The 11,156-nt window shown below is 37.6% G+C and overlaps 1 protein-coding gene and 1 pseudogene across 3 annotated transcripts in view; one reads left to right on the top strand and one right to left on the bottom strand.

The window, feature by feature from the left end:
• Window positions 1–11,156, top strand: part of NUP153 (nucleoporin 153) — a 92,954-nt gene extending 81,798 nt beyond the window's left edge. For 2 of the 3 annotated variants that reach the window (XM_074398486.1, XM_074398487.1), the window contains 4 exons: window positions 1,213–1,569; window positions 2,175–2,447; window positions 9,539–9,704; window positions 10,019–10,727. In XM_074398486.1, coding sequence (XP_074254587.1) covers window positions 1,213–1,569; window positions 2,175–2,447; window positions 9,539–9,704; window positions 10,019–10,103 — 881 coding nt within the window. In that variant the 3' untranslated portion in view covers window positions 10,104–10,727. Of the gene's footprint in view, window positions 1–1,212; window positions 1,570–2,174; window positions 2,448–9,538; window positions 9,705–10,018 lie in introns of all 3 variants that reach the window. The other variant, XM_003927319.4, reaches the window with a different exon arrangement.
• On the bottom strand, window positions 7,391–7,489 carry LOC120361188 (U6 spliceosomal RNA; annotated as a pseudogene).

The raw sequence follows: 11,156 nt of genomic DNA, 5'->3' as shown, positions 1-11,156 counted from the left end.
GTGCAGTATTGGAACTGAGATTATTGGAATAGTTTAGAAAAAAGTGTTCAATAAGGTGGCTGGCTTCAGAATCACCATATAAAAATCAAGTTTTCTTTTAATCAGCATATCATTTTTTTCTAACATTTTTTTTTTTTTTTTTTTTTTTTTTTTTTGGGACGGAGTTTCGCTCTCGTTACCCAGGCTGGAGTGCAATGGCGCAATCTCGGCTCACCGCAACCTCCGCCTCCTGGGTTCAGGCAATTCTCCCGCCTCAGCCTCCTGAGTAGCTGGGATTACAGGCATGCGCCACCATGCCCAGCTAATTTTTTGTATTTTTAGTAGAGATGGGGTTTCACCATGTTGACCAGGATGGTCTCGATCTCTTGACCTCGTGATCCACCCGCCTCGGCCTCCCAAAGTGCTGGGATTACAGGCTTGAGCCACCGCGCCCGGCATTTTTCTAACATTTCTAATTTGTATTTTATAACAGCAGGAGAACTTGTAACATACTAAATAACTAAAAGAACACAAAAGGCATCCCTGTTTGCTGGGTGAAGGTATTCTCTTTCTCCTCCCAGAATTTTAGTTCTTAGGGGAATTTTTTAGAGCTGGACAAGCTAAGCTTATTCTAACATTCACATGGAAAGGAAATTATAAAAGAAATTTGGGGAAGAAGGGCAGGTATATAGGCAGCTTTGTCCTGCTAATATAGTCCATGGTATAAATTTATAATAATTAAAACAGTCCTAGTGATAATGGTAGAGGAAACAAGTATATGCATTTTAGAAAACTTACTGTGTCATATAGGCAGATTGCAAATTAGTACACGAAGGCTGTGCTAGTTGATGCTGTGGAGAACTTTGGCTATCCAGTTAGATAAATTGAAGTTAGGATTTTGCCACATACGGTAACATAAGTCGCAAAATAAAATACATAAAAATAAAGCTGTCTTCCACTAGCTAAACTTGCTATTCAAATATTTTTATTAATCTGAATGCCAAAGGCCTTCTTATGAAAGACATAAAATATGTAAGCTATAAAAGAAGGCGAATATATGACTTTGTCAGAATCTAATATAAACAGATGTCTATTAGATGAATTAATCTGTATGAAAAACTTAATCTATTTTCTAGCAAATTCTAGGGTTGGAAAATTATAGCGATTATAGGGTAGGAGAAATTACTTTCTGAGACTATTAAGGATTTTTGTTTCTTAATTTCTGTCTTACAGATCAAGGTGCATCAAAGTCACTTTTTAATTTCTTGAACAGCAATTCCTCTAATTCAAGTACACCAGCCACTTCTGCTGGTGGTGGCATATTTGGTAGTTCCACCTCTTCCTCCAATCCACCTGTAGCTGCCTTTGTGTTTGGACAGTCCAGCAATCCTGTGAGCAGCTCTGCCTTTGGTAACTCTGCTGAATCCAGCACCTCTCTGTCGCTGCTATTTTCTCAAGATAGCAAACTAGCAACCACATCCAGCACAGGTACAGCTGTCACGCCCTTTGTCTTTGGTCCAGGAGCCAGCAGTAATAGTACTGCCACCTCTGGTTTCAGCTTTGGAGCCACAACCACATCTAGCTCTGCAGGTACATTTACAAAAGAAAAAAAAATGCATTGTGATTGGATGGGCTTTATTTATTAGCATGTCAATTCTTAGCAAATAACATATAGCAGGTTATCACAAAATAGCGTGAATGCCTTTTGGTCACCTATACCAGGGTTGTTGTTGTTTTTGTTGTAATTATTAACTATGTGGAATAATGTACACTCTGTTCAACTTTAGCATATTTACCTCTTGGGAGCAATTTTTCTAATTGTGGTAAGAGTGTAATACTTAATTTTTCTAAACTTTGTCTTTAAATGTTAGATTGTCAGTAACCAGAAAGTAGAAGTTGTTTTATTAAACATGAGAATTTCTGTGCACATTAAATTTCTGGTGGGATATTAGTTTTATTGGCTGTGAAGATGTGGAGTAGTTGTTAATTGCATTTTTTGTTTGTATGAATTCAATTGTTTCACTAAATAATGGTAGAGAGAGTTGTATTCTCATGATTTAAAAACATATCTTGATGGAATTTGGTTAGCAAGGTAAGAGTGAAAAGAAACTTCACATTTGCTTGTGGGTTTACAGAAATTTCTTGAGGACTGACATTAGTCACCATGGTGACTTAGTGTTTATTTGGACCTCCAGGATCCTCCTTTGTATTTGGAACTGGACCCTCAGCACCTTCTGCCAGTCCAGCATTTGGTGCTAACCAGACTCCAACATTTGGACAAAGTCAAGGTGCCAGCCAGCCTAATCCCCCAGGCTTTGGATCTATATCATCTTCCACAGCATTATTTTCCACTGGTTCTCAGCCTGTACCGCCTACTTTTGGGACAGTGTCAAGCAGTAGCCAGCCTCCTGTGTTTGGACAACAACCTAGTCAGTCTGCATTTGGCTCTGGAACAACTCCTAATTCCAGTAAGTGTGCAGTGGTGCTGTTAGTATCTATATGGGCTTTGTCTTAAAATATTTTCCTTTAAACTTGGAAACCATTCATATGTTTGATTTTTAAATTATCTCTTGTACTTGGCAAAATAGAGAGGTAATATGGTTGGATTTATATATAAACAACATTTGTCAGATTTCACAGAATTGGAACTTTTTAAGGTAGTGTATTTTAAAGTGTTATTTTTTACTCTGACTTAGGTATGGGATTCATTCAGTCTCATTTATTCTCAACTCTGAATTTTGGGGCTCCCAAGGCTAGATTTGAAGTACATTTTCTGATCCTCTTCATGATTGGATTTGCTACAGGAAGTTACCCCCAGGTCTAGTACCCTCTCCTGGGGCAGTCCTGCTGAGTTGCCTCATGACACTTTGTATTTACTGGTAACAGCCTTTCCATTTGACCTGCATACTTAAACAACAGGACCCATGACTTTTTAAATATGACTAATCAAACTGTATTATAATCCTGTATTTTCTTAAAATTGTTGATTTTTTTTCTAATTGTGAAATATAACCTCATGTAGAAAGGGGTGTAAAATATAAATGAACATTGTAATGTCGAAGCAAATGCTGTATAACAACCACCTGGGAGCCAGCCCCTCATGTATCTCTTTGATAACACTCCTCTTTTTCTCCACTCTAATGATGACTGCTGCCTTGTCTTTTATGGTAGTTACTGTTCTTTCGGTTTTATTACTGCAGTTATTGGCTAATATATGCATTCCTAGAAAACGTAGTTTTAGCTACTTTTATATAAATGGAATATTACTGTATGTAATCTTTTGATTCTTGATTCTTTTCCTCTAAGGTTTATAAGGTTCATCCATGTTTTGCATATAGTTTGTTATTGTCATTGCCATAGAGTAGATCATTGTATGAATATACTGCAGTTTATTTACTGTTGATGTATGTTTCCGTTGTTTAATAACTGCCAGGAAATGCTACTCTGTACATTCTTGTATATGTACCTTGGTGCTCATACGCATGTTTTTCTAGAGTATGTACATGGGGATGGGATTGCTGAATTTAAAAGTTTGTATATCTTATACTAGAAGATAATACAAACTTTTCCTGATGAATTGTGCCAATGCATATCCTACCACCATTGTATGAGTTTTTATATGTGGATTCTATTTGATTTCTCATGTGTGTGAATTCTTGTAAAAATTTTTTTGGGCCATTTTTCAGTTTGGCTTTTGTGGATGGGTTTGTAAAAGTTCTTTATGTATTCTGGATATTGGTACTTTGTCATTTAATGTACATACCAAAATGTTTCCTGTTTTCTCATATATATTAACCATTTTGGTCAGGATTTTTTTCTCCAATATGAAATTGGAAAGTTTATATTTCTTTCACACAGGTAACATTTTCCTCTATCATCATCTTTTTTTTTTTTTTTTGGAATGGAGTCTCGCTCTGTCTCTCAGGCTGGAGTGCAGTGGCAGGATCTCAGCTCACTGCAGTCTCCGCCTCCCGGGTTCAAGCGATTCTCTTGCCTCAACCTCCTGAATAGCTGTGACTACAGGTGCGTGTCACCATGCCCAGCTAATTTTTTTGTATTTTTAGTAGAGATGAGGTTTCACCATGTTAGCCAGGATAGTCTCGATCTCCTGACCTCGTGATCCGCCCACCTTGGCCTCCCAAAGTGTGAGATTACAGATAAGAGCCATTGCGCCCAGCCTTTCTTCTATCTTCTCAATACACAGACACTGTATGGTTAGATCAGGATTCCGATTATGGAGATTTTGATTATTGCTGAGCCATATGGCAGACTATAACTTTCTATCCTATACAGAATTTTGTTTCTCTGACATTATTAACTTTCTCTCTTTGTTAACTTTTTTTTTTTTTTTTTTCTCATTTAAAGAGCAATCAGTTTTATAAACTATATAAAAAGTCAATTTCAGGAGATCTTTCTTCCAGTTAGAGAATTGAGAAAAGGCCAAAATGGCCCTAAAAATTAGAGTCACATTGTTGTTGAAACTTGGGGAAAGATAGCATTTCAGGGTTGAGAGGTTCTCAGTTCTATAACAAGGTAGATCTGGATAGTAAAGATGTTATTAAATCATTTAAAAAAATTTTTTTGAGACAGTGTCTTACCTTGGCACACAGACTGGAGTACAGTCGTGGAATCTCGGCTCACGATAGCCTCAACCTGCTGTGCTCCAGCCATCCTTCTGCCTGAGCCTGCCAAGAAGCTGTGACTACAGGCACACACCACCACGCCCATCTGTTTTTTTTTGTTGTTGTTTTTTTGCAGGGTCAGGGGTTGGTTTGTAGAGATGGAATTTTGCCACGTTACCCAGGCTGGTCTCAAATCCCTGAGCTGAAGCAATCTACCCACCTTAGCCTCCTAAAGTGCTCGGATTATAGGTGTGAGCTACTGCACCCAGCTAAGATGTTAGAAAATTCTAGGCTCTGGGTAGCAGCATAACTGTCAACAGCAACAACAACAACAAAAAGGCCATACTACAAAGTCTTGTGAACGTCAGTCCCACAGAAAACACAAAGCATTCATTTTGTCTTACATAGAAATACAGTTTTAGTAATAATCCAAAAGCATTTTTTATAAAAATGAAAACCGGCCGGGCGCGGTGGCTCAAGCCTGTAATCCCAGCACTTTGGGAGGCTGAGGCGGGTGGATCACGAGGTCAAGAGATCGAGACCAACCTGGTCAACATGGTGAAACCCCGTCTCTACTAAAAATACAAAAAATTAGCTGGGCATGGTGGCACGTGCCTGTAATCCCAGCTACTCAGGAGGCTGAGGCAGGAGAATTGCCTGAACCCAGGAGGCGGAGGTTGCGGTGAGCCGAGATTGTGCCATTGCACTCCAGCCTGGGTAACAAGAGCGAAACTCCGTCTCAAAAAAAAAAAAAGAAAGCCATGTTTTAAATTTTTTCATTTTTAAAAACTAATAGGTGTTATTTTGTTACATACATACAATGTGTAATAATCAAATTAGGGCATTTAGGATATCCATCACCTTGAACGTTCATCATTTCTTTGTGTTGGAAACATTTCAGATCTTCTAGCTATTTTGAAATAAACAGTAAATTATTGTTAACTGTAGTCTCTCCTGTCCTCTCAAATACTAGAATTTATATTCCTTCTATCTGGCTATATGTTTATATTAACCACCTTCCATTCCTACCACTACCCCAGCCAAGCCTCTGAACCATCATTGTATTCTCTACCTTTATAAGATCCAACTTTTTTTAGCTCCTATATGAGTGAGAACATTGAATATTTGTTTTGGTGCCTGGTTTATTTCACTTAACAGTGTCATCCTTCAGTGCCATCCGTGTTATAGTAAATGATGGGATTTTAATGTCTTTTAATGGCCAAATAGTATTTTATTATATATTAAACCACATTTTCTATATGCATTCATCTGTTGATGAATACTTAGGTTGATTTCCTATCTTGGCTATTGTGAATAGTGCTTAAACATCAGGTACAGTTATCTCTTTGATATACTGATTTCTCTTTTTTTGGATAAATTGCCAATAGTGGGATTGCTGGATCATATGTGATTCTCTTTAGATTTTTGAGAAACTTCCTACTGTTTTTCATAATGGTTATACTAATTTACATTCCTACCAATAGTATATGAGTTTCCATTTCCTTGCCAGCATTTGTTCATTTTTGTCTTTTTGATAATAGCTATTCTAACTGGTGAAATGATACCTCATTGTGGTTTTGATTTGCATTTCCCTTATGATTAGTGATGTTGAGCATTTTTTCACGTCTATTGGCCATTTATGTGTTGTGTTTTAAGAAATGTGTATTCAGATTAACAAATGTCAGAATAAAATTTTGAGGCCATACATGCCTGCTTTTCAGTGGGATTATTTGGATTCTTTGTTTTTTGTTTTGCTGTTGAATTCTTTCAGCTCCTTGTGTATGCTGGATGTTAGTCCCCTGCTGGATGAATAGTTAGCAAATATTTTTTCCTTTTCAACAGGTTTTTCACTCTGTTCATAGCTTCTTTTGCTGTGCAGAAGCTTTTCAGTTTACTGTTGTCCCTCTTGTCTATTTTTGCTTTTTGTTGCCTGTGCTTTTGAGGTCTTAGCCATAAAATTTTTGACAGTGGGGGGAGGAGTGCAATCTTTTGGCTTCCATGGGCCACTTCGGAAGAAGATTGTCTTTGGCCACACATGAAATAAACTAACAATAGCTGAGGAACAAAAAAGGAAAATTGCAAAAAAAGAAATTCATGTTTTGAGAAAGTCTATGAATTTATGTTAGGTGGCATTGAAAGCTGCACATGGCCTCTGGGTTGGACAAGCTTGGCTTAGACCAGTGTCCTGGAGCATTTCTACCTATGTTTTCTTCTAGGAGTTTTGTAGTGTTGTGTCTTACATTTAAGTCTAATCCATTTAGAGTTGATTTTTGCATAGAGTGAGAAACAGGGGTCTAGTTTCATTCTTCTACATATGGATCTCCAGTATTCCAAGCACCATGTACTGAAGAGAGTATCGTTTTCCCAATGTGTGTTCTTGTCATCTTTGTCAAAAATCAGTTGGCCATAAATAGGTGGATTTGTTTCTGAGTTCTCTATTCTGCTCCATCCGTCTGTTTTTATACCAGTCCCATATAGCTGTATAGGGTCACTGTAGCTTTGGGTAGTATATTTTGAAGGCAGCTAATATGATGCTTCCAGCTTTTTTCTTTTTGCTCAGGATGCTTTGGCTATTTGGACCCTTGTGGTTCCATATGAATTTTAGGATTTGTTTCTATTTCTGTGAAGAATGTAATTGGTATTTTTGTTAGGGATTGCATTGAATTCATAGATTGCTTTAAGTAGTATGGCCATTTTAACAATAATAGTTCTTCTGATCCATGAATATGGGATGTCTTTATATTTGTTTGTGTTCTCTTTAATTTCTTTCATCAGTATTTTCTAGTTTTAAAAATACAGAACACTTGAGGAATTTGGGTGTCATCCTTGTGGAGGGGACCATCCTAATCTTTGTTCAAGTTTTGGGTATGTGCTGCTGAAGCAAGCACCAAAAGAACTTTTCTCACAGGGTCTTTTAACCTGTTCCTCCTACCAGGCTTTCTAGGCTTGCGGTTTAACTGTGCTCTTGGGAAACCCTTTTTTTACTGCTCTTCTGAAGATTCCTTTTAGCTTCTTATAGGAATCCCTGTTTCCTGGGTGTCATGTCTTTCCTGTTACTCCCTTTTCTGATACAGCACATCTTCCAGTGATTCTTGAGAGTTCAGGGATGAAAATTTTGAGGCCATACGTATCTGCAAGGATCTATATCTCTCTCCACGTTTGGTAAGATTTTGATTGAATATAGATGTAGATTGGAAATCATTTTTATAATTTTGAAGGCATTTTCTATTGTAGACTTTCTGGCCTCCAGAGTTGCATGAAGTCTTATCTTTGCTCTTGGCCTGTTTCTTCTTTCTGGAGTCGTTAAGACTCTTCTCTTTTGCCTCCAGTGTTCTGTTAAATCAGCACATGTCTTGATGTGGGTCTGTTTTTATCCTTCCTGTAAGGAGTGCAGCTCTTTTGTGAACTTCGTTTGGGGGAATTTTCTTAAATTATTTATTTGAAGATTTTGCCCTTTATCATTCCTTTCTTTCTCACCTTTTATCTTTTTGTTGTACTTTCTGAGATTTATCTTTCATTACCTGTTCTGTTGAGATTTTAACTTCCACTATTGTGACTTTAATTTCCAAGTACTCTTTTATTTTCTGGATGTTTCTTTTTTATGGACTGGGTTTCCCCACCCAGTCCCTCAGTGGATGAAGTATTCATTAAAGATACTGAGTTTGGATTTTTTTTCCTTGACGTTTTGTTTCCTTGCTGAGTCAGTTTTCCCAAAATTGCTTTTATTATTTTTGTCTCAGTGTTTCTTAATAAATACTGTCCTCAAATGTCGGGTATTCCTTGGTTACCTAGTTGACGTTTTTATGCGTGTAGGACAGCTAAATACCACTTAAATCCTTTCTGCGTTGATAGGGCTTGCAGATCTCAAATTTCATTGTAGACTTATCTGGTTTCTCTATTTTACTTGAGAAAATTTGGATGTTAGTATCCTTCTCTTTCTAGTCTGTCAGATTCCCCAGAGAAGATGCAACCAGTCTCCTGCTTGGAGGGCATCAGGGAACTTCCATTTGCCAGTGTTCTGGGAGCTAAGATTGGGATGATGGCTGGAGCCCTCAGTATTTAATGAATATTGAACCTACTCTTAATTCCCATTTTCAAAATGACATTCTTGCTGTTAAATGTATGTGGCGTTCCTCAGTCCAGACATTTCTACAAGGACTTCAGTTCTGGTGGGGTGGAAGAGGAGAATTATTGGCTTCTTTTTTTTTTTTTTTTTTTTCCCCTTTTGAGATGGGGTCTCACTCTGTTGACCAGGCTGGAGGGCAGTGGCACGATCAGGGCTCACTGCATTCTCAACCCCCTGGGCTTGAGATCTTCCCACTTCGGCCTCCTGAGTGGTTGGGATTACAGGTGCACATCATTATACCCAACAATTCACCTGCCTTGGCCTCCCAAAGTGCTATTACAGGCATGAGCCACCGCACCCCACTGAGAATTACCATCTTGGTGTTGGGAGAGATTGATCTCTCTCTCTCTCTCTCTCTCTCTCTCTCTCTCTCTCTCTCTCTCTCTCTCTCAATTCCTGCCTTTATTTGGAACCTAAACGTTTTGGGTATGTTCCGTATCAACTCTAGTCATCCTTCCAGCTTCTAAACCTTTGTTGCTCTGGTCACCTCCCTATCTTTGTAAAAATCCCTTGTTGTTTTAATGCACTGTTCAAAGAAGATAGAGCTAAATGTGTTTATTGATTTCACTATCTTTAACCAGAGGTCCAGGCTGCCCTTTTCCCCTTGGTCATAGGTAAGGTAAGTTGTGTGATTTGTTGGAGGTGTCAAGTATGTACTGTGTGTTACTGGAGAAAATATTTCAGTTTTCTTTGGATTAAAAGACCAAAGTATCTTAATTGTTTGCATGTTTTTATATGTAGAAGTCAGAGTCATTAATTTCAAAACATACCATTTTGCCCTAATGAAGTATTTCTGCTTCAACTATTATAGGTTCGGTTTTCCAGTTTGGCAGCAGCACTACAAATTTCAACTTCACAAACAACAATCCATCAGGAGTGTTCACATTTGGTGCAAATTCTAGCACACCTGCAGCCTCAGCCCAGCCTTCAGGCTCGGGGGGCTTTCCGTTTAACCCATCTCCAGCCTTTACAGTGGGGTAAGAGGATTTTTTATTGAAATGGAGAATTTACATTGGTAAGAGTATGTACATGTATATGTTTTGTTTTTAAAAGTTATCAAGATCCAGTATGGCTTGGGTAAAATTAAATATGTTCTCCAACATAAATTTACCATACTGCAATTCTGGAGGATTATATTATAGTTTGAGAAAAAAAAAAAAAAAACAGTAATGTGTGTGTTAGGTATAGCAGAAAACGTATGTAACACTTGCTGCTGCTCATGGTAAATGTTAGGATTCGGAAATTTTGCTCTGAGCATCATACCACATTATGAAGCTTTTATTTTTTACAGGTCAAATGGGAAAAATATGTTCTCCTCTTCTGGAACTTCAGTCCCTGGCCGCAAGATAAAGACTGCTGTTAGACGCAGAAAATAAAGGTCACATTGGTGTTATACGCAATTTTAACAACAGCTGGTGCCCTGCTTTCAGATACTGGATTGAACTTTGTGCTGGGGTTATCTGAAGTCAAATCTGCCTAAGGACTTATTTAGTTTTGGATTTTTCCTCCTTTCCCTCTCTTTACAGAAGCCCCACCCTGCTTCACCCGCCCTCTTTTAAAAAATAATAGCTAGACTGGTGACTGATTCTGCAGCAAAAATATTTTATGATCCAGCAGGTGATTCATTGATTTGACATAGTCTGGCTGTTCCCAGGAACGGAGCCTGCACGGCGGACGGCTTTGTGTAGAGCCTCTGTCTGCACCATTATGTGCGCTGATGAGCGTTTACGGAACGCGCTGAAACTGTAATGACATCTGAGGAGTTCTGTATAGATTAGAATTCTGTATAGATTAGAGAATGTTGAAACGGATGATTTCTATGCTGAGTTTGTGCTGGTGTATGTGTGAAGTGAGTGAGTCGGGTGTATTGTGCACTAAACTTTTCTGATAGAGGAAGCCTGATTAAAGAACGGTCCGTGCTAAGGACTTGTTAGATCTAGTTCATTCTCCATTTAATAATTATATGCTATTTCTATATTTTCATTCTTCTATCACCTGTCTTGCCTTTTTCATTATTTTATTATGAAACTTGTGTAAATACAATTTTGTTTCTGTACTTTTTTGGCATAACATAAATCTGTGAACTTGAAATTTGAATTTTGTGTTAGAGATTTTTTTGTTTGTTTAGTCTTGTCTCAGATTTTATTATGTAAATCCCATTATTCAAAGTTGCCTAAATCCATTTGGAAATCTTTAAAAAAAAAATTGGGGATTCTTAAAGTGGAATTTATTGGCTTTTCTGATCCAGTTTTGTTTGGACCAAAAACCAGTATTGTACAAAGTATTAAGCATATATTTTTATATTTACTAAAATGGACAGCGGTGACTTTGGATAATAAGGAAAAGTTTAATATTAAAGCCATGTTTATTACAGTATAATTAACATATTAAACCATGGGATAAATGCCATCAATAAAAAATTATGACAT

This window comes from Saimiri boliviensis, chromosome 4, assembly GCF_048565385.1.
Source record: "Saimiri boliviensis isolate mSaiBol1 chromosome 4, mSaiBol1.pri, whole genome shotgun sequence".
In the NCBI taxonomy this organism is placed as follows: Eukaryota; Metazoa; Chordata; class Mammalia; order Primates; family Cebidae; genus Saimiri; species Saimiri boliviensis.
The sequence above is the reverse complement of the archived record's forward strand: the minus strand, read 5'-3'. Positions and strand labels throughout refer to the sequence as shown.